At 38.4% G+C, this 23568-nt stretch overlaps 3 protein-coding genes across 7 annotated transcripts; 2 read left to right on the plus strand and 1 right to left on the minus strand.

Annotated features, from left to right (window-relative positions):
• Window positions 1-1160: 1160 nt before the first annotated feature.
• On the plus strand, window positions 1161-8019 carry LOC119727614 (alpha-N-acetylgalactosaminidase-like). Its single transcript, XM_038199570.1, has 8 exons — window positions 1161-2250; window positions 3312-3474; window positions 3884-4058; window positions 4274-4448; window positions 4757-4851; window positions 5579-5740; window positions 6185-6382; window positions 6824-8019. Exons 2-8 carry the CDS (start codon window positions 3314-3316, stop codon window positions 7073-7075), a joined length of 1218 nt encoding a protein of 405 aa, XP_038055498.1. The 5' UTR covers window positions 1161-2250; window positions 3312-3313; the 3' UTR covers window positions 7076-8019.
• Window positions 7901-18138, minus strand: LOC119727615 (alpha-N-acetylgalactosaminidase-like). 4 transcript variants are annotated; one of them, XM_038199571.1, is made up of 8 exons: window positions 18026-18138; window positions 17470-17628; window positions 14339-14513; window positions 13722-13896; window positions 13524-13618; window positions 12984-13145; window positions 12082-12279; window positions 7901-8513 (listed from the first exon to the last, which is right to left on the minus strand). In XM_038199571.1, the coding sequence occupies exons 2-8, from the start codon at window positions 17616-17618 to the stop codon at window positions 8253-8255; spliced, it is 1215 nt and encodes a 404-aa protein (XP_038055499.1). In that variant the 5' UTR covers window positions 17619-17628; window positions 18026-18138; the 3' UTR covers window positions 7901-8252. The 4 variants fall into 4 exon arrangements, with proteins under 4 accessions (XP_038055499.1, XP_038055502.1, XP_038055500.1 ...); XM_038199574.1 differs by lacking the exon at window positions 7901-8513 and adding an exon at window positions 9031-9440; XM_038199572.1 differs by lacking the exon at window positions 7901-8513 and adding an exon at window positions 10834-11194.
• LOC119727613 (alpha-N-acetylgalactosaminidase-like) lies at window positions 9383-23024 on the plus strand. 2 transcript variants are annotated; one of them, XM_038199567.1, is made up of 8 exons: window positions 9383-9468; window positions 19746-19923; window positions 20076-20250; window positions 20591-20765; window positions 21000-21094; window positions 21382-21543; window positions 22139-22336; window positions 22756-23024. In XM_038199567.1, exons 1-8 carry the CDS (start codon window positions 9453-9455, stop codon window positions 23005-23007), a joined length of 1251 nt encoding a protein of 416 aa, XP_038055495.1. In that variant the 5' UTR covers window positions 9383-9452; the 3' UTR covers window positions 23008-23024. The 2 variants fall into 2 exon arrangements, with proteins under 2 accessions (XP_038055495.1, XP_038055496.1); XM_038199568.1 differs by lacking the exon at window positions 9383-9468 and adding an exon at window positions 18345-18414.
• Window positions 23025-23568: the final 544 nt, after the last annotated feature.

A 23568-nucleotide genomic window follows, 5' to 3' on the forward strand; every position in this document is an offset into this window, starting at 1 on the left:
GTGAAGTGGTACAAGCCTGCTCAACTGATTCTCTGAGACTACAATTCCACAAGTGTATTAATTGCTCTGTTTCATTTTAAGTGGGGTCAGGGAACCAGACTACAAGAACATGATAGGTTTCCTTGGTTTTTCCAGCGTCTACAAGCCCAAAACGTGAAACAAGTCAGTTTAACAATATTTTCTATAACATACTAATCCTCCAAATCCATTTATTTCTGAAAATTTACAGCAAAAGCAAATGTTGTACATTCCCTTTAAAACTACTTCATGTGTTTTGATAAACTTCTGAAATATTTTATACCCGTGATCTTAAATAATTAAACCTCTGAATTATTCATTGTAAACTTGTGAATAGACTGAATAAATAAACCTCTGTTTTATTGATTGTTTTTAACTTGTGAATAGACTAGATTTTAAATTTTCCTGTCAAATTTCAAACTTGTACATTTTTCTCTAGTTGCCTTATACATGTAGTGTGCAATATTGTCTTATTTACAAAAATGTATATAAATAGTTCTGAGTGAAGTATCTTTCTGATTGAATTTGAATGAAATTTTTTTGTGCTGTAGCATCATTGGCAGATGCACTTAGGTTTTTGATTAATATTGTTGTGATCATACATGCCTAAAAATTGTTAAAGGGAATATACATCATTTGCTTTTGCTGTAATTTTCAGAAATGGGTGGAATTGGGGGGTTGGAAATATAAAGCAAATATAGTTACACTAACTTTTTGGAGGTTTTGGGTTCGAAAATGCTATAAAAACCAAGAAAAACGATCATTTTCCTGTAGTCTTGTTCCCTGACTCCATATAAGAAGAAACAGAGCAGTTTACATACATTGGGGGAATTGTAAGGTCAGGGAACCAGTCTAGCTGGCTCGTACCCGTTTATAGGTTTGTAATCGATTGCAAACAAGTGCAATGGTCAATTGGGGCCAGTATTTGAAAAAAAAGCCAGTTGTTTCCAACGCTGATCGGCCGATCAGCGTTGGAAATTGATACAAAAATACCACTTTTCTTGAAAATGACAGTATACCAGGTGCCATAATTTTACAGGATGCTTTAGACTGTCATTTACCAACATCCTGTTAAGGTATTTCGCAAAAACTTGATAGTTTTATTTTTCGATGTTTGCAAATGTTGTATATTCCCTTTAAAGACCAGGTTTTTAGAAAAAATGAAATGATAAAAGTCTAAAACACCCGGTTTGAAAAATGAATTTGATGATGCTCCAAGAAAGGTATTTTCCTCAGTACACAGCTGCTGGATATGGAGGCTGATTTCTTCAGGGTTTTTTTTTCTAGGACCAAAAGGGACTCACACTTAAGAACAAAACTGGATCTTTCTTGTGATTTTTTTCCCAGACACTGGGTGCTGTTTTGTAACTTTATTACGTGTGTAATATGTCAAAGGTTGTATTTTACCCTTTTAGGTGCACGTCAGGTGTAAGTATTCACATGTTATTTGTTTTGTATTCGAGTGAATTGAAGGCTACATCATTTGTCAAAACACTTCTTTGTACAGTACTATAATTAGGGCATACAAAGGTAATAAAGTGCCAGCATTTGTCATTTTATTGCAGTACAGAAGGTCAGTCACTGACCTATATATAGACTGTTAAGGCTTTCAAGGTTTGAGATTCTGCTGATTCTTGTAGTACTAGCAAGACAGTCATTTTCGTATCCTACCCCCATGATCATTGTAAAGCAGTATAGTGGTCTCACAGATATAGTTGTGTATAATTTCAGTTTGGAAAGAATAAAAAAAAATCAGCTAAATAGTCGGCACCAATGCCTTTTCAAAAAGTCTGTTTCATTTGAGCTACTCTTTTGTGATTTTTGTTTTTCAGAAATAATTGGGAGATTTCAGTACGACTATAACTTGTCCTCTAGTGCAGTCATGCTTGATGTAAAAGTGCTGTCAAAACAGAATGCCAAAACACCAGAGCTTGCCTTCCCGTTAAAAGTGCTAGAGAATCTGGGTGACGTTCACATTTGAGAGAAATGTAAAAAAAAATCTAAATGGACAATATATTAACTTGAGCAGATCAATACACCTTGAAACGTAATTTTATTTTAGACATGCCAAACGTTGCACATGACTGGTCACGTGACAATACAATTTAGCACATCACTAGACTGGTTCTCCATCCCCCCATTGTCTTTCGGACAATAAAAGTAGGGACGGGAACCAGTCTGTCGCATCACGCGGGACCTCCAGCTACGTAAGCTGCAAGATCAAGGGCAAATGTGAGTCAAAATGATGAATTTATGCAGAGAGTTTTTCTGTTTTTGTAAATATAATGGAATCTGTATTAAAAACGGAATCAGCAGTTTACATGAGTCAGAATTAGACAGTAAAGAATTCATTGGATTTGGGAGTAATGATGTGCCTCAAAATACTGGACTTCCTGTCACACACTCACACACTACACAGTGAGTGACTGTAAAAGTTGTGTTTCCTGATTTCGATATCTAAATCCTAAGTGTTTTTTTTCTCACCGTGATTGTGATTTTTACCCAAGTAGGCTCAGTGGGTTTGGGGTTTTTCATGCTCATTGATATTAATTAATAAATTATAAATATAATCACCCGTCTGCCCGTGTTGTTTTTATTATGTTCGTGAGCTTGTTTGTGAAAGGTCACCACAGTGCATTTTCCTCATTATTTTTTAGTCCGAGTAACTTGGACCTAACTTATCACCATTTTAACATTCGAGGAGATAAGAATGGGTCCAAGTTACTCGGACTACTTACATATTAATTAAATAAGAATTAGGACCTAATAAATTTTACGAGGCTGCACTTTCAAGGAAGGAGGGATTTTCTTTAGGCAGTAGATATTTATTTGACCGTGATTCTGTGAGCCAGTCCCGTATTGTTTTCGGTATTGAATTGTCACGGCACTGAACATGCAGTTTTATGTAAACTGCAGTGTTATGCAGTTTTATGCAAAACTTGCAAATTTTGGTCATGACAAATCTTTGTCTCTTCTCCGTGCTAGCTGGCATTTTAACATCTAGTGTAGGCCTACAAATATACTTAGGCATAAGGGCGCTATACAATCTGCCGGCTTAAGAACAGATAACATGAGGGACCGGTTCATGGCTATGTATACACTTCGTCTTGGGCAAATTCAAGTTGTGTGGGTCTTCTTTAAATTATAGCCACACTGCTGTATCTTTCCAGTTATCAATCATGCAAGACAAGATAAGTTCCTAAAATGCATGCCTATCTATAATGAAATTTTCCTCCAAAAGGAATCCAGGCATTTTGCAATTGTAGTATTAAATGTCACCTTCTTTTGCACAGAAATGACGAAGATGCTGCACTTAATCTTGTTGGTGGCGTTATGTGCGTTAAGTGCACAGGCGTTGAACAATGGCCTGGCAAGGACGCCCCCTATGGGTTGGATGACATGGGAACGATTCCGCTGTAATATCAATTGTGCTCAAGATCCTGATAATTGTATCAGGTAAGAGAATAGGACAAATCAATGTGAATTTATAGCCCTGGTCAGTGTTGGCTTCAGTTGCACATATTTCTGAGAATTTTGAGATTTTTTTGCCCATTTAAAATCATATCATGATTTTTTTTTGTGCTGTATATGTTGCTGTGGCAACAACAAGTTATGTTTAGAACTAACTCAAGCTATTTGTGCTTTAAAAGTTGCTGTAATTATAATTCTATTAAACATGTTCATAATGGACCCAATAGGAGGCTGCTATTTGGAGAATTCGGTAAAATTGGGGTAAACAAAAGAGTTTGTTGGGGAATGGATAAGTTGGCATTGGAGAAACAGTTAAACATACTATCTGTGGCTGGAGCCAGTCAGTGTGAACAAATACAAAATATCATTATGTGTTCCATTTTTTTTGATACAGTGAGAATCTGATGAAAGTAATGGCAGATCACCTGGTATCTGATGGCTACAAGGACGTTGGATATGAGTACGTCAACGTTGATGATTGTTGGCCAGCTAAGGAGCGAGATGCACAGGGGAGATTGCAGGGCGACCCTGAGCGTTTCCCTAGCGGAATTAAAGCTCTGGCTGATTATGTGAGTAAAACAAAGCAACTAATAATGATATTTTGGGATTTGTTTGTTTTTGATGTACTAGGATAAAACTATTTTGCAATAAAATAGTTGGCCAGAAACAGATTTAGTAATTCATTAGACTGGAGTTGGCTTGGTAAGTAAAAACCAAAGGTTTTATGTTTTTCAACAATTTTAATTAAGAAATTTGACATTATGATTTTAATATTGATTTGCAGATACACAGCAAAGGCTTGCGATTTGGAATCTATGAGGACTACGGCACTAAGACCTGTGGTGGATACCCAGGAAGCTTGGGACATCTACAGACTGACGCTCAGACCTTCGCTGATTGGGGAGTCGATATGCTGAAACTGGATGGATGTTACTCAAACGTCACAATGATGAAGAAAGGTGGGCAGAAAGCAGGGGTGGATCAGCTGTGGCTCAAGGGAGGGGAGGGGGGCATGTCTGGGGGGGGGGGGGGGGGGGTTGTGTATGCCGCAAGCATTTGCTTCTACTTTTTTAATGATTTTCCTAAACCCCCCCCCCCCCAACACCCATCCCCCAGATTCGCGACTGGAAATAAGACTCAATATATTCAAGAATTTACACAACCATATTACAGGAACATATTTCAGCATAATGAATTCATGGAATTCCTGTGCTCTGGATGCAGCAATTAATATTTGTCACTTGTCTGTTTTATTTGTTCTGGTTAGGTTATCCACAGATGTCTAACTACCTGAATGCAACAGGGCGGCCCATACTATTCTCATGCAGTTGGCCCGACTATGAACGAGGAGCAAAAATTCCGGTAATTTTCATTTCTTTGCTTATATGAATATTAAGAGAGAATCTCATTATTAAACTGCTGGTGATAATAGCGGTACCGCTATTCCCCACTAAGCGGTTCTGATACTGAGCTCATTATGGATCACTGCACACAAGATGTTTCGTCACAGCATTATTCATGAGACTCCACAAGCCACGAGCTCCACAGCCTGACAAATGACCCAAGTAACTGGGACAATAATCCTCCACCCTCTAGCCAACCACCTCCAGCTAATCCCTCCTGGCTAGACTTGCCTTCGGCTTATTCCTATTGGCCATTGAAATACCAGTTTCTTTGATAAACCGATGATGCGTGAATCCTCCATGGCCAGAGGTCTGGAGGGGGCGCAATAAAAACCACTGGTCTGTAGAAATACGTATTTCTTTCATCTACCCATGGAGTGTTAATGACTTCCCAGCGCAGGGTTTGACCTCATGCATTATTCAGTTATTCAACAAGTTGAAACTTCCATTCACTTGTCAGAGGCAAAGCTCTCATAGCGGTACCGCTCAAGAAAGTAGCAGTACCGCTATTATCACTGACGGTTTAATAATGAGATCCTTCATAATATGTCACATAGGTGGGGTCAAAGGTAAATAAGAGGAGGAGTCTACTTGCTCCTCCCCCTTTTTATTAGCATTTATACTTAAGATAAAATTACTATTGTTTTGTAAAATTGTTTTTTACTTTGTTATTGTTATTTTAAAAGATTAACTACACCATGGTTGCTGAATACTGCAACATTTGGAGGAACTACATTGACATACAAGACTCCTGGGACTATGTTCTTAAAATCATCGATTATTACGCCGAGAATCAAGACGTACTATCCAATGTCTCTGCTCCTGGTAGCTTCAATGACCCGGATATGGTAAGCCAAATAAAAATCTTTTTGAAAATAAAATGGTTAACCCTCCTGCTATCTGAACAGCCACAGCCAGGAAAAAAATCAATCCTCTTTCCCTGCCATGCCTCTTACACAGGCTAGTCACCAACAGTCAGATCATATTTCTAGAAAGCACTGTGACTTGCCAAATTCAATCAACAGACAAAAGCAGACAAGTTGTGGGCACAGCTGGCTTATCAATCACCTACAGTCAAAGCATAGCTGTACCAAGTTACATAAACAGTCACAGCCAGTCAATCCTGCTTTATGTAGGCTGGGAGCTCTTAACTATTGAAAGCAGTCACTTAATTGATTTTGATTGAAATGACAACTTGGCACAGAATGATTGTTTGTATAGGAAATAAGATTATTTGACATTATTAGATGACAAAACTTGTTTTACTTTCATAAATGTCAATTTCTTTACAGTTAATTCTTGGTGACTTTGCATTGAGTTTGTACCAAGCTAAAGCGCAGTTTGCAATGTGGGCTGTTATGGCCGCTCCACTACTCATGTCCAATGACCTTCGAACTATTGACCCGCGTTACCGTGACATCCTACAGAACAAGCAGGTCATTAAGGTCAACCAGGACCCGCTAGGCATCATGGGAAAGCGAATCTTACAGGTGAGATTCATACTGGGTTCAAACTTGAATATAAAGGAAAAGTAATGATGGGTTTCATTGAGACAACAAAAAAACGAACAACTTGAAGAGTAGGAAAGTATTCATGGATTAGATAAAACAACAAGTGTAAGGCCATTTCTGAATCATGTGGCTACGGCTGGTAATAACACACGAGTCTATGAGAAGTGGCTGGAGCCGCTAGCCAGCGGCTTCCATAGGTGCGTACATTATTCCCAGCCATGGCCAAGTGATTCTGGCAAGGCCTAACGTTACTCCTGTTAAAGTCTGATGGCCATGGTGGTTTAACTTTTTACAAGAGTGAAACTAAAATTTCCAGTTCAGCTTTATGGCAAGGGTATTAATAAACAGTGGCTATGAATTGGATAAATGAAAGAATTTTCTTAATTTTTGTGTTGCTTATTTTTGTATTCTTTTGGGCAGTTGGCAAATGGCATTGAGATCTGGCTCCGGCCTCTCGTGAGCCAATCCTATGCCATGGTGATCCTCAGCAGGAATGACCGTCAACCAATCCGATTTAACACCAGCCTGCAAGCTATGGGTCTGTACAGGAGCGATGGATACGACTTGACGGAATTGTGGGAAGGTACACCGCTAGGACGATTCAAACCGTACGATCTATTGCCCTTATCTGTCAACCCAAATTCAGCCGAGATAATAAGGTTAACACCATAAATTGAATGCTGACAGATTTCTAACTGGCTTAAATGGGTTCCGTGCAGTGGCACAGCCCTGTAAGAAACAATAAGCCTAATAATCTACTTTCAAAAGTCTGCAGCTCAAACAGTACATTCAGTTCATATAATATAGAGGCAGAGAAATTAGGTACGAGGGGAATGGGGCAATATGTCCTTGTTGTACTACCGAGTCCTGTTCATATTTCATGCCAATTTTATATCAAAAAACAAGTTTTATGACATGAATGATTGCTAATTTTGTGTGCTGTCAACATCTCTCCAATGAATTGCTGAAGATTTAGCACATTTTCTATTTTGTGTTATGCTGAAATTTAGGTTTTTGATTTTTGGTTTAAAAGGAGGTTTGTAAATATTCTTTGCAATCAATTGTAATGTACAATTTTGTGTTGTTAGAGTTACATGTGTGTCTATATGTGTTCTCCCTTAGTAAACTTGGATAGTTGGTAGGCATATATTTTCTTATATGTTGCATCCTTTGTCTTGGATAGACAAAAAGCAATGCATTGGAATGCAAGCTTAAGAATGGAATATTGAACACGCTGTTCAACATTGAACACTTGTGATTTTTGCATTTATAGCTGTATGTGCCTTTTGTGTGGCAAATTTGAAGTGTATTATCTATTCTTGATAATACTCTGTGAAAAAAATGTCGATAAAATAATATAGGCCATTCTTTTTTATCGTGAAAGTGAAAAGAATTGAATAGAATAGAATATTCGTTTGGATTTATTTCTTGCAGATTTATCTGTTTAAAAATCTGCCTGTATAATGATACATGTTCAAGAAACAATCAGAATATTTGAAGTTTTGATAAATACTTGTAATTTTATTGATTTTCACCTCTTGAAATACTTTTCTAAACACTGGTTTCAACTTTTAATAGTACTTGTACAATTTAATAAAAAAATTATATCATTGTTACGTTATTGTTTTGTTTTTGTGGTATCTTTTAGGAAATTCTGGTTAAAAAAATGCCTACAAATGTGATTGCATAGTTGTTTCTCCAATTAAACTTCACAGTTTTGAGAGCTGTATGAAGGAAAGCACAACATTCAAATCCACTTTTTAAATTATTACTTTTGTCAAATTTGACTACTTAAAGGGACTAAATGTGAGTAGATACCCAAGTTTAATTGCCCTGAATTACCTAGACTTCAGCTACTAAAATACAAATTGTACAGTAGCGCTCCTGTTGCTTTAATGGTATAATTGTACATCTGGTCCGTATTGAAGACGCCAACAAATCGACCATTGTCAAATGCATCTTCAAACTCAAAGCCAGGTTGATAGGTGAAGCCTAGCTGTCGTAGTGAGACAGTGACTGTGCAGGGTTTGGCGGCTGTATTCAGAAACATCAAGGCAAACTCCAACGGACCTGCTAGCGTGCGGACATATATGTCAACGGTGGAGTTGTACTGTAGGAGAATAAAATAAGGTCAGTAGCACCCTCACATGCAGAAAAGGTCTAGGCTCAAACTCTAAGAAGTTTTTAGCCATTGTCCTGAATATAGAATATGAAACAAAAGCTCGCCTTAATTTTGCCTACGTAGGGTTGCGGAAGGATAAATATTTATTTCACTGGAAAATATCGTGATAAAATGTCCTGCAAGATCAGGTGAACTGAAAGGTTTGCAAAAGTTTATTGAATTGTGCAACAATGTCAACATTGACTGGGCACCTCTCAAATCCTGCTTATGTTTGTTCACACATAGAAATTGCTACTCAAGTTGGAAAGATTTCCATATAAGAAGTTCACTAATTTTCCTCTGTATTGACTAACAAGCCCCCAGATAGCAATTTCATGTCATCAAAGTCAATTTGAGCAGTGAGAAAATACAAGCATTTTCTTTGAAAACACTTAGAATTTTTCAGTCCAATCTCATAGGGTTTGTACACAGGGTGTTGAGTGAACTTCGTATATGGAAATCTTTCCCTCAAGTTTAGTGTAACTTTTAAGTACAATAATTTAAGACCCTGTTTTGTGCTCCAGCCTGGTGTCAGATTCTAGTGAATATTAACATTTGTTAATCTTTTTACAATTCCTTTCCCTTACGTGTAAGATAAACCAATGAAGAGGCTATGATATTTTATGAGCTAGTATAAGCATAAAGCATGGTTGCACCCATTGGTGGTGCGGTGAAGTTAACAGGCAGGTAAATGCCGTAGTGACCAAGCTCAGTGTGTGTCAGCACCTCACGTATCTCATACCCCCAGGCTGTGAACCCTAGCTGACTCAACATGAAGGATACAGTCTGCGGTTTAGTGTCCTTGTTCAGAATGACGACGGCCCATTCCTGGTACTGATGAAGCGGCCGGTGCCAAACTTCAACATTGGATCCAAACTGTGAGCAAAGATGACATGGGTACCGGGTGAGTTGCTCGTAATGAAGTAACAGAACCCATAGACAAATCAAACAAATAGAATCCTGGTGTTACAATCCTAGTAGAATGTTTCTCGAAGGTACAACAAAAACTATAAAAGGCTGACCAATAATAAATTTCTGAAGTAATTGTAAGGAAAGCCTGACATTGTAACATAAACAACCTTTTTTGTAACGGTTTGTGGGATATAAAAACTTTTAAGTGCTGTTTTTCATTGCAAATGTATATTGTGCTGTTGCCAACACTTCTTATTCCTGCTTATGCTTATGCATGATTTATATCACAGACTAATATCTTGGATTGAGGAAAACTTCAAGTATCGTTTTTTGACAGAGACTTCGTTTCTATCTTATTTCTTCTTTCGCAAGAATTTGTTCTCCAGTCTCCACAGTAAATTGCCAGAGAACCCATTATTTAAGCAGCGTTATTGAATCCGATTGGAAAGTACGTCATCAATATTCCTGTAGTTGGTACCTGAACCAGGTCCACGGTGCCCAGATAGTAGCGTCGCAGGTACTTCATGGATATTGCACCAAGCTGGTACGTGAAGCCTTGAGAGACAGTTGTGACACAAACAACAAATACCGCTTTAACACAGAAACCATTCATCGCACTTAATCATGATGTTTAATTTTTTGTACAAAAGAGATATTAAGTTTACAAGAGACTGCTTATTATGATAAAATGCTGATGGTTACATTCTCAAAGTTTTAAGCATGAATTCTTTGTTTCTTGACTCAGTTAACATTACAAATACTGTAATTTAAAAATAAAACATTTCCTTCTCTTCCGTATTATAACAGTATAAATCTCACTCGTGAGTTTAGAATATATATGTGTATTTTAATGTTTTCAAAATCAGCTGACAATTATGCAGCCCTTCTATCAATACAATGATATTTCTTGTCCTTTTTTCCTCGGAACTTAATTTATGATCTTTGGCAAATTAAATTATTGGTTTCAATGATGGAAAACAGCTCATTAGCTGAGTATCTTTTTTAAAGCGTGCAGTCATTCTTATTTTAAAGTATTTCCAATATATATTTTAAACCATATTTTCCATTAAAATATTTGTAGTAAGTTTTCATATACATAATATAATGATCATATCAACTGCATATTCGAATTGAAATTGATAAAAATACATAAAGGATAACAACATATTTCTAATATTTCAATTTGGAACAGGTTTAAAATTAGTAATCAAAGCACATATAATATAAAATACAGAATTCAACAAAATCAGACACAAAAATGCTGGACTATGTATCCTTAAAATCAATTCTTACAGGCAGGAAAATACTAAGTAAAATTTGGCAACTGATAAGAATTTGTAAAGAAGACAATTTTTTTATTTTTGATTAAGTGGCAATAATTTTAGGTGGTAATAATTTTAATAATATGCAATGGTAATAATTTCAGCTCACACAATTGGAAGCTCAGAGTGTTGAGCTGTTTATTCACTGGGATATGCATAATACATAAGCACACCAGTAGCAGGCACAGTGTAGTTATACACTGGATAAATCTCGCGATGGCCGATCTCAACGTGAGACAAAATATCTCGTAGCTCATACCCCAAGCCATATGTGAATCCAATCTCTTTCAGAGACATTGAGATTGTCCCCGGCTTTGCTGCACTGTTGTAAAGAACCAATCCCCACTCGTCCCAAAGGTTGAGTGGCCGTAACCAGACTTCAATACCGGGTCCGCGCTATGTGGGGGAGCAAAACAGAAAGGGAAGGGCATCCTCTAGAATTGTAATTTCTAAAACTAGATTTTGATTATACAAACTAGATAAATACTGGTTAGCTTATGATTTACATAAGTAGCATGACCGAACATAAGCAGGAATTTGAAGTGTTTGCAAAATGTTGCACACAGGCATACAAAGGAGATTTTTAGCATGGTATATATGCATGAACTTTAACCTTTATTACAAGTTAAGAGGAGCCGTACATCATAATTTTTAGGGTCAGTTTGTTGGAGGCACTATTATTGCATACTGGCCCATTTGTAACAGTAATCTCTTTCTGCAATATTTGTGGAGTGCATTCAACTTGATTGCTAGATGATTTGTGAATGATTTCAAAACTTCTACTTTCAGAAACGGTTCTTTCCAATTCTTCTTTTTCTTTTGCTTATTCATTGCCATAAGCATAAATCATCAGCACTCCAGTTGCCGGCATGGTGTAGTTATGAGATTCCCCAGGTGTCCAGTATCCTATGAACTTGTGGTTTATCACATCTCTCAACTGGTACCCAAATCCGTAGGTCAGTCCCAGCTGTTCAAGTTTGAGGGAGACCGTGCGAGGTCTAGTATCCTGACTGAGGAATACGATTGCGTATGTCTCCCATGGATTCAGGTGTCTCAGCCAAACGTCCACCTTAGGCCCCAGCTACGCAAAAGAGGACAAAATGTGGACCTAAATGAATCCCTTCAACTTTCTCTTTTGCCTATCTTATTTCTGTATCTTGCTGCTAAGCCAAGTAGATGGGCTTAGCAGTTTCACCCATATCCAAGTTTCATCTTATTATCTGTCATCCTTAAGAATCTTTGGGGTGATTGTGTTAAGAATCCCAACAAGAAATGCAACCTACCGTCAGCACCCTCTTCCCCATCTTCCCTGCTGGGTCCTGGTTGATTCTGATCACCTCCTTATTCTGTAAGATGTCACGGTAGACAGGCTGGATGTTGCGTAGGTCATTAGACATGAGCAGAGGAGCAGCAAAGATGGACCACATGGCCATCTGGGCATTGGCTTGGTTCACATTGATTCCTTGGTCACCGACAACAATCTGAAAATATAGATTCCTCCATTATTAATTTGATATAAATTGTATCAAACATAGCTTTTCAAAGTTGTAACAAGCATAATCAATTCTGTTTTGTTTTTTTTAATATAATGCAAATTTTAATGGTCCTACCCCTCTCAAAGACTAGTTGTCGTATGAAATGGTGGTGGTTGTTCAGGACTAAATCTGACATGTTCTATATTTTAACCCTTATTACCACCAAATTCCTTCAAAACCAAACACCAGTTTTGCCTGACTTTGAAGGGTTCAGTAGCTGCAGGGCCTATACACCAATGATTGACAATGGTTTGCACAAAGTTTAATTTCAAAGGACGCACTATTGGTTTATTGCACATGGTAGGATTTAGGTTTGATTGCTAGGTGTGGAAGTGTGGCCTGCTAGGGGTTAGGGTTACTTTATGACTCTTGAACAGAGGGCCAGGGGTTCCAATTCAGTTGCTGGCCATATGTTGTGTCCTTGGGCAAGCCACTGAACTCAACTTGCTTCTCCCCACCCAGGAGTATGGGTACCGGCATTAGCTGGGGAGTAACCTGCAATGGACTAGCATCACATCCAGGGGGAAAAAGAAATATTCGCAACCATTTTGTGCCAAGAAAACCGGAGATAATTACCAATAGGACTGGCCTGAATTGGCTTGTGACAGACTTTAATTTTGTTGTCCTTGTGTCTGGAGTGGTCCACCTACCATGTCTGGATCATTGAAGTGTCCCGGCCCAGCAGCCGGTACCAGGGTATCCTGAGTCTTGTCGTAATAATCAATAATGCCGGTGATTGAACCCCAGGAGTCATTGATGTCGTCATAGTTACGCCAGATGTTGCAGTTGTCTGCTACCAGCGTGTAATTGATCTGCCAAATCATTAACAGAAACAAAAATCAATTTAACATGCACATTGAGAAAACGACAAAGGAAACTCTAAGAAAACAAATCAAAGCTACAAATTTATATCATTGTTATTCAACACTTATAAGTAAAATATTTTTGCAAGTGACAGCAATGGTTCCATATGTATTCCTTTAGTTTTCTTTGAGTCTCACATTCAAGTCCAAAAAATTTGCAAAGTACTTTGTAACTTTGGCAAGAGGAAAATGTCTGTCCAAAGAAGATTATTGGGACAAGTTGAGGAAGAGGGCCTAGATGAACTTTCCTTAGGTTGGATCACCTACTACATACTATTGTATTTATGTCTTTTTGTTTTAATGAAGTGAAGATGAAGTAGTTCCTACAGGTATTTTAGCTGCTCTCTCATAGTCAGGCCAGCTGCAGGAGAATAGGATGGGTCTACCGGTGGCATTCAGGTACTTGGTCATCTCTGGATAACCTGGTCAAGAAAATCAAAATATCGAATAATGAAATAATACAAATACCTCACAAAAAACAAAAAACAAAGAAGTCTGTTGAATATTATTTACAAGTTTGTTTACCTTTCTTCATAGTAGTGACATTAGAGTTGCATCCATCCAGCTTCAGCATGTCAATGCCCCAATCTGCAAATGTCTGAGCGTCCGTCTGTAGATGTCCCAAGCTGCCTGGGTAACCTGCACAGGTCTTGGTGCCGTAGTCACCATAGATGCCCATCTTCAACCCTCGACTGTGAATCTTTTTACAAATAATAAATGGGATAAACACGGCTTTTGTAGAGTTTTAGAAACACTGAAGCCAAGAAAGGGAAATGCATATCAGAAGTACTGAACAAAACCTTTTGAACGATTGAAGCTTTACATGCTAGCACATTTTTCTGTTGTAGGAAATGATTATGGAAATAAGCAGTAATTATAAACTAGAGGGTTTTATCTATAAATTCAGATTTGTATGCATTAATCAATACAGAAATAGTTGAATTAAATCTAAAAGCAGAAGAAACTTCAGTTACAAAATCGATTCAATTCAATTCAATAGCATTTATCTCCAGAGAAAACTAAAACAAACAATACAAATTATTTTTAAAAAGAATCATCCACTGGGAATAAATATGATATATCATTTAAGCTTGCTCAAAAATGAGAAAAATGTATATGCATTGATCTAACTTAGATCTCACATAATCAGCCAATGACTTGATGCCACTGGGGAATCGGTCTGGATCTGCCTGCAATCTCCCCTGTGCATCACGTTCCTTATCACTCCAACAATCATCCAGATTGACGTACTCATACCCAACATCCTTGTAGCCATCCTCAACCATACGATCAGCCATTTCCTTCACTAGTTTTTCACTGAGAAGTCACAAAAGTTGTAAACATTAATTTAATTAGTTTGTCACAGATTTATTGAAATAAAAAGTTGCGCATAACCCAAAAACAAAAGAAACAATTCACCAAAAAACTTGATCTCTTACTTTATAACAGTTGATTAATTTTCTACTTCTTTGCAGATAAAACTTCTTTCTGATCAAACAAAGCTGTGAAATTAATTTTATTTTAAACCCAGCCATTTGTTTTAGGGAGGGGGTATTTTGGCCACAATATTTTTTTCTGTCTGTTTTTTATTATTCTATAGGGAAAAGGTAACAGAAAACTTTCATTTTTAATTTCACTTTGCTATCCAAGCAAACTTTATGTTCTTAATATTTAACTGATATGCGTAGTATCCGTACATATTAAAAGTTTCTTTCAATTTTTTTTATTTTCTAAATAGGACTTTCGCAACAATATTTGTCGATTGCTGCACTTTGGCATCCTTGTGGTACAAGTGGACACTAAATAAAATTCTTATCTGCTCACCAAGCAGATTCTGGATAACAGTTTTGATCAGCAGGTGCCTAATACTTGGTTGTAATGTCAAAATGGGTGCAAAGTCCACCTCAATAATCCCTACCATCTACAAAATTACAATGTATTTAGACTAAAGTTTGTTGACACTGACAGTAAAATCCATCTAACCACAGCAGGCAAGCCTACGACACACTAGCCTTGACCAAGGCTATCAGCTTGTTCCCATATGAGCTTGTTCCCGCTACCGCACACCGCGCGCGCAGCAACTCAATGTTATACTGTACCGTTAGCCCCAACGACCCTTGCGTGTGCTTTGTGTGCATGTACGTACGCCCCACCCTCACTTCCGCAAACAGCCGTACAGTAAGTCGAGGCAGAAGATAGCCTTGACGCAACCGTGTATGCTGAATATGATAATTAGTACGCGCTATGGTAATTAGTCTTCTCTCATTGGATAACGGCTGACAAAAATATGAATATTTATTAAATTGCATAATACGACCAAAGGTTTATAAACCAGACAGCCTGTGGTAACAATAATTATTGTAAAACACCCCCTTAAAATCTTAGATAATAGTAGAATAATATTTATAAAGTTACACATAGTTTTGGTCGAAAATGAAATGAAAAGGATGAAAAATTAGACCTTCAAAAAACGGCAAACGGTACAAAACCGCACGCCGGCAAAAACGATGTCACCATGCACAGAGGCCACGTTGGGGCCGTCCACTGTAGGCACCGGCCCGGCTGGCGCCATGCAGTGAGACACGCTGCGCTTTCACGTTCAGCGGCCAAAAAAGCGCTCACACTATTGAGAAAATATCTACCGCTGACTTTTGGGGGGGGGGGGTATCTCTCCTTCAGCAAACTTATTCTGTAAGACTGACTTTAACTTGTATGAACAACTTATAAGTTATATGTCGTATGTACGACTATCGACAGGGTACAACATATTTCGACAGGGTACGACTAATATCATCGACAGGGTACGACATATATGTCGACAGGGTATGACATATCAAACATATGACATAATGTCGACAGGTGCCGGTACGACATATATGTCGTGCATAAGTCGAGTCGACAGGGTACGATATATGTCGCATACGACAAAGTCGTATATATACGTACGACTTAATATCTCGTGTGTACTAAATATGAATTGTAACTCGTATGTTCGACTTGTTTGTCGATTATGTCGTACATACAACATATCTTGTGAGAACGACTTGTATTTCGTGCGATTTACATCTACGACTTACATATGTCGTACGTATGTCGTAGGTACGACACACGATTCATACGTACGCGTTAAAATACATGTGTCGTACGTATGAGATGTACATGTATGTTGCACATGGTACGAATTCAGGGAGAGTTTTTTTTTCATCATGTACCTGACAGTTTCGTATATTTCCATCACAAAGTCAATAGCTCGTTTCTTGCACTTAATTCATACGGGTGCTTATAGATACGAGTTAACCTGCATTCGATTAAATGGGTACGATTTGACCTGGGTCCGAGTTGACCTGTTCCCTACATTCGCTGTCAGAATAGCACGGGCAGGTAGCGGCGTGATAATGTACGCTGTTGCACCTACAAAACGTCGGCGGACTGTCTTGAACTGTCCAATTCGCAATACATTGGAAATAATATCATTTTGAACAATTGTTCACTCATATAGCGGCATACGGTTTGTAATAAAACTGGAGAAATGGTTTAAAATGGGACCATGGTTTGAGTGAACATACATGTACGTGGTGTATACAGTAATTTCCGGGTCATGAATATTATATCGCGGGTCAAAGTTTACGGGCTTTGATTGGATATCGTGTAATATATGCGCATCAGAAATTTTCGGCCGATTTCGGTCGAAACTATAAAGAAACACATAAGTATTCGCCACGGTTGCGTCAAGGCTATCTTCCGCCTCGACTTGCTGTACGTACGGCTGTTTGCGGAAGTGTGTGTGGGGCGTACGTACATGCACACAAAGCACACGCAAGGGTCGTTGAGGCTAACGGTATAGTACAACTAGTGATTGTGTCGCGGCGCGCGCGGTGTGCGGTAGCGGGAACAAGTTCGTATGGGAACAAGCTGATAGCCTTGGTCAAGGCTAACGACACACCTACTTTTATCTTTTAGACCATACTGCTTCTAAGGGAAACATCACACTTTCTTACTGTCAGAAAAAAATGTCAAAATAAACTGTTTTCTAGAAGAAAAAAAATATCTATGCATTAGTGATCATCTGAATCGAAATACAGTATTTATATTATGAACCAACACAAGTCCTCTGAAGTTTGTAAAATGTTTTGATTTTATACCCAGTATCATGAGTTAACAACTCATTTTGCATCAGTAAGAGATTTTTCAGATGAGCCCTAACAGAAGAATGCTACTTAGTATATGAAAGCTCTGCAAAGTCTAAAAGGCTGGAGCAAATTAGGACTGATACCTGACACAGTTATTAGGGTCGAGTTTGCAGTTGGTGTTGCAGCGGAATCGCTCCCAGATGAGCCAGCCCATAGGGGGCGTTCTTGCCAGGCCATTGTCCAATGCCTGGGTGCCCACAGCACACAGTACTAGCAGGGTTATGGCCAACATTGTTGAATCTCTGAAGATGAAGGAATGAAACACAAGAATAACGAAAAAGAAAAATGGAAAAAGGAGAGGAGAATCACCAACACATTGAATGCCAAGATCTTGTGTGTTATTCAAAGATCCGAATGAGAATGTTACTTCGATGATGTGAAAATAAAAACAAAACTTACTTTTCTTAAATGTCAAACCTTCATTAATTATTTTATAAGCTGACAAGGAAAAAATAGGGAGAAAACTCGAAAATTCTCTGAAATACTACTTGTCGTAACCCCCCCCCCTCCGCCCCATTAAAAAGTTGAAACTCAATGAAAGCACACCGCGGTACCGTCTTTGTGTGAACAAGCAGCCGTTTTTGCCTGCCAGCTACAAAAAGTTGTATTTTCTTGACAAAAATCGAGATGTGTCCTTACCTTCGTTTGGTTGAGCAGCCCAGTCACCCCGAACTGTGTCAAATGCAAACTGGCGTGGCGATAAAAACATGAGATAAAACATATTTGACATCGTGATAAAGATCGACCAAGGTCCGACGATCTAGCAAAAGTTTGTTGTGTTCATCAGTCGCGCTTAGGGTCACGTGGATAGGAATTTAAATCACATGATCGATCACATGACTTTTGCATTTTGGTTGAAAAGGATGGTTCCCTGACGTTACCAGTGATTAGCGCACACGAAAATATTCCGAAACCTGTCTGTAATTTATTCCAGTAGCACTAGCAGTAGCACAGTAGTAGCGTATCGTCTCGTTAGCAACCACTGCCAAAGTCGGCGAGGAAGCCCACGAATACTCACGAATAACAGAGTGAAAACAAAATTGCAACTTAGTTTGCAAATCTGTTTATTGTATTTTGTTACCATCGTTTTCGCAAAGAAAATATGCGGCAAATGATTTTTTTGTCGAAGTGGCTATCGTTACGGCAGCCGTTGTTTAGCGCCCTCTACGATACTTTTTTGATACGCACGCAGGTATATAATTAATTGTTTCCCCGCGTTCTAGTGAGCAGTGCGACAGCTCAGTAGATAGAGGGTAGGATTTTGTACCGCGAGGTTGCGGGTTCGCATCTCAGTTTTGCACTCGAATTTTTTTCCTTTTCTAACCTGACTGAGGCTTTGGAGGATTTTTTTTTAAAGGGAAATAAAGTCCGAATTTCATAACGTTCAAATTCACTTTTTTCCTTCTAATTTTATATTTTCTTCTCATGTTTTTATAAAAGTTGCAGTTCTACCGTAACGATAGAAAATGGGAAATGCGTTACGGCTGCCGTAACGATAGCCACTGCGGTTTTTTTTTACAAATCAATTGACATGCATTTTTCTTTGAAGACATCATTTCCTTCACAATGTTGACATTTTTTTGACAACAATATTAATTCTTATTTGGGAAAGATTCCCATATCTGGCCATCACTTATTTTCCCTTCAGTGATCGACCTATTAACCATCAAAAAGTGACAATACGTCCTAAAAAGTCAAATTTAGCAGGGAAAATATTGCAGTAAATACTGAGAAAACACTTAAACATTTCCAGACCAGTCTCATACTCATAGGGTCTGTGCACAGGGTGACATGTGATGGCCAGATATGGCAATCTTTCCCTTATTTGCTGCTACTCATTTCATGAGTTTGTTTTGTGGAAAAGAATGGAGTATCCAGACGCCACTTCTTTTGTTGCGTACAAACTAAGTCTATAGAGTCAAGTGCATTTTCAAAGGGAAAGAATTTTGCAACCTGACGCCACATTTTTCCTTCATATGTTAATTGTTATCATCTCAATGAAACCGTCAGTCATTGCAAAAATGACGATAAGACATGAATCTGGGGCTGAGAAACATTTCCAATTTTGTTAAGAAATACTTAGAAATTTTTTTCTTTCCTTTCAAAGTATTTTCTAACAAAATAAGAAATGTTTCTCAGTCCGAGATTCGTGCCTTTTCAACATTTTTGTTATGACTGACCTTCATTGAGATATGATGGAACAGGATGCGACGTTCTTTCCGTTAAATTGTTTTTTAACTTGCATCTGTTGAAGTCATGAGCTTTCGTTTAGTGTACCACATTATAAATATTAGGGGGACAAAATGTATTGTGTCAAATTTATTATGTTTATACTCTATTGACATCTATTTTTACTTAGTGGTCGTTTTCAGAATGTCACTCAAGCTAGCATTGGCTCTGTTTCTTCTTGGAGCATTTTATCCCATCCTTGAGGCTCTGGACAATGGTCTCGCGAGGACACCTCCCATGGGCTGGTTGACATGGGAACGCTTCAGATGTGACACCAACTGCAAAAAGAACCCCAAAAACTGTATCAGGTATTTCATACAAATTTGCGATTCATAGGAATCACGGCTATATTTCTTTTGTTTTTGGTATGAAATTTACCTCATTTTATTGATTTGTCTTGCCTAGCTGGTATCAGTTTTCTTAATAATATGTTTTGGAGGACATTTTGTTTGTGTTATAGTGAGAACTTGATGATGGAAATGGCAGACCGCATGGCAGAGGATGGCTACAAGGATGCTGGGTATGAGTACGTCAATCTGGATGATTGTTGGAGTGCTAAGGAACGTGATGCACAGGAGAGATTGCAGGGGGATCCTGAGCGCTTCCCTAGCGGAATGAAAGCTCTGGGCAATTATGTTAGTGTAAACTATGAAAGTTAGTTAATGCTCGCTGGTTTACTGAAAAGTTGGGTGTTAATGCTCTACTTCTTATTAACACAGCAAGTGCCACAGATATTGTACCCAACAGCCCTCGTGTCAAACATTTCTGTGGATCCCACATTGTTCATCACAGCAGCTTCAATCTTTAATTGAGTTCAGAAAAAGAAAATTTGAAAGTTGTTCTAGAAAAAATTCTTACATTGGTTTTTCCCCAAATATTGCACCTTAGACTTTGTTGGATTGAATACAAAAGCTAAACCTTTGTCATGAATTAGTGTCTTCCGATATGTTAATATTTACCTTGTCTTCCCCTCAGATTCACAGTCGGGGCCTGAAGTTTGGCATCTATGCAGACTACGGCACCAAGACCTGCTCTGGTTTCCCAGGCAGCTGGGGACATTTTGAGCTGGATGCCCAGACGTTTGCTGACTGGGGAGTCGACATGATGAAGCTAGACAGCTGTAGCTCCAATGTAACCACATACAGTAAAGGTAATGCATGCATGCGTCACGGCCCTCTTGCTGTTGAAGGTCCAATTTACTTGCCTACTCAAATCTTGACTTTATTAAAAAGTTATTTTGATCTGAAATTACATGAACACTTTGCTAAATGAAGTTTCGAGCAGCAAACCTCCTGTTCAGGATAATTGACCATTTAGTAGTTTTAGTGGCTTTCCACTTTCTGAGTTATGTTAAAAACATAAATCTTTGCCTGATCACTTGCAGGTTATCCTGAGATGGCACATGCTCTGAATGCTACCGGACGACCCATTTTATTCAACTGTAAATGGCCTTTTGTATTGCCCCACTATGGTATGAAGGTAAGAGCATGCATTATTTGGGAAATGCTTTCCCTCTGTGAAGAGAAGTTTTCCAATCATTTTAGTCACCAAACTGTAATTGTGAAAAATGATATATCCCAAAATGACAATCTTCTGTCACTCTTTCAAATAAAGAACTCGAGTTAATTCTTCAGCGGTATGTTAAGTGTTTCAACAATCAACAATTACCCATTCTTAAGAAAGGTAAGCCATAAAAGTGAATAATGAAAGATTTTGTACTGTGTTCAGAGTGTAATTCATTGGTTTATTTTGCTTTTGCACTGCAGATAAACTACACCTTGATCGCCGAATACTGCAACACCTGGAGAAACTTCTGGGATATTCGTGAGAAGTGGTCCCTTGTCCTGATGATAGTGGACTACTACGCTCTCAATCAAGATGTCTTGATACCAGCCTCTGGTCCTGGTCATTTCAATGACCCAGACATGGTAGGCGCATGATGATTTACCTTGTCAACTGCAAGGACAATTAGTGTGAAACTGTCTTGCTTGCTTTTAACTTTTACTGGGGTTTGAATTCTGCTGTGGGGCTTTTTTATGACTCAGTCACTGCATGTTGTTGTTAAATTATTAATTATTTCTGGTAATGAACCAAGGATTCCTCAAAAGTGCCCTAGGCATTGTAGCTCGCAAGCCTGAAGAAACCTGTAGAGAGAAGACAATGAGAAGAAGTTACAGTTTTAGAGGTTTTAGAGAAAACCCCAGAAGAATATTGTGGGGAAATCCCACGGAATCAGGCAGGAACTGAAAACCCAATCCACATGTTGGCCCAGCGGGATTCATACCCTGCTCAAGATTTGAATATTTAATAACATAAACAAGATGCTGGTATTATCTTTGTTAAATTCTGAAGTCTCTGTGTTCTTCATCAAAACTTGTTCAGTTTTTCAATATTTAAGAAATTCGTGTGGCTAGTTTTATTTTTACTTGTATTGTATTATTTTATTTTATTTTGCCTCTTTCACATTTCCTTTGAAACTTACAGAGTAACGTCTAATTTAATTTTTGGTCATTTCCCCCTCAGCTTGTTGTAGGAGATAATGGCTTGACAGTGGACCAAGCCCAGGCACACTTTGCCATGTGGTCCATCTTGGCAGCACCCCTCCTGATGGCCAACGACCTACGGAATATCTCCATCCCTCGTCGTAATATCCTGCTGAACAAAGAGGTCATTGCTGTCAACCAGGACCCCCTTGGCATTATGGGAAGACTCGTACTTCAGGTAACTGCCGTGATAGTCCTAGTAGAAATCAACTTGGTCTGAATTGTACCTATCATATGATTGGAGGTATTATAACCATTGAGAAACTCCAAGCATAGACATGATAGAGTGTATAGCTATCCTACGTAGGAATTTGAGATTCTGCTGTATTCCAGTAAAAGAAAGCAAGTAACCAAGTTCTTATGGTTAATCGATGCAATTTATCGCATACTGCTTTCAGCACCTAATAGTTACAGGGAGAATAAATTAAATGTTGTTTTCACTTTGTGATTTCTTGAACACCACTCCTAGAAAATTCAGAGCTGTTAAAATATCACGAGGATTTTGTTTATTCAAGGAACAGCTAGCTCCAACCACAACAGAGGACATCGCTGTGTTCATTATTATAAAGTTAATATTTGTTTTCTTTTAATTCACAGTTCAGCGACAGAGTGAATCTATGGGTCAAGCAGCTTTCCAAACCGCAGGAATGGGCCGTTGTGTTCCTCAACCGGTACCCATCACCACAGACGGTGTCCTTGTCCCTCCAACAGCTGGGTCTGAAGTCACTATCTGGTTATAATTTGCGGGATATCATTACACATAGTGATATAGGGTACAGAGATTCATCGAAAAAGTATAAATACACAATACCTGCAACTGGTGCTTTGATGATGCGTATACACCCGTAGTACACATGCAACAATTGGGTGGGTTTTTTTTGTAAGGCAGCTGAAGGCAATATTTCTTCATATTTTCTTGCATAATAAGGGATGAATATGGGCCAAGTTCGGGCAAGGACCATTAGTCGACTAGTGGTTGATTTGTGACGTACCTTACGCCTGCGCACTGATAGCAATGTGCGAACGTCTCTAGTCAAACGCTGGTCAAAATGTCATCGCAAAACTTCTGGATCCTGGCTCTCTGCTAGCGTTATGAATGCGCGCGGCAATTGGTTACCAGCGAAGCAACCAACCCCAGTAGGCTGGTTCCAAATAGTCGACTAGCGTAGTCAACCACCGTTGACTAGACAGAGTTCGGGCAAACGTTAGTTAACCATTGGTCAACTATAGTCCTTGCGCGAACTTGGCCAAGGCTGATTGTTATGAAATGAAAATTTCGATATTTTTGTACAATGTCAGCAAAATGTTATGCAAGTTTGATTTGATAATTTGACTTTGTTTAATTTTTCACGGTACCTATTTCAAACAACCTGGTTTTTTACAATAAATTGTATATGTCTGCAAAGAATT

The sequence above is a fragment of the Patiria miniata genome, unplaced genomic scaffold, assembly GCF_015706575.1.
Source record: "Patiria miniata isolate m_02_andy unplaced genomic scaffold, ASM1570657v1 HiC_scaffold_20, whole genome shotgun sequence".
Classification (NCBI taxonomy): Eukaryota; Metazoa; Echinodermata; class Asteroidea; order Valvatida; family Asterinidae; genus Patiria; species Patiria miniata.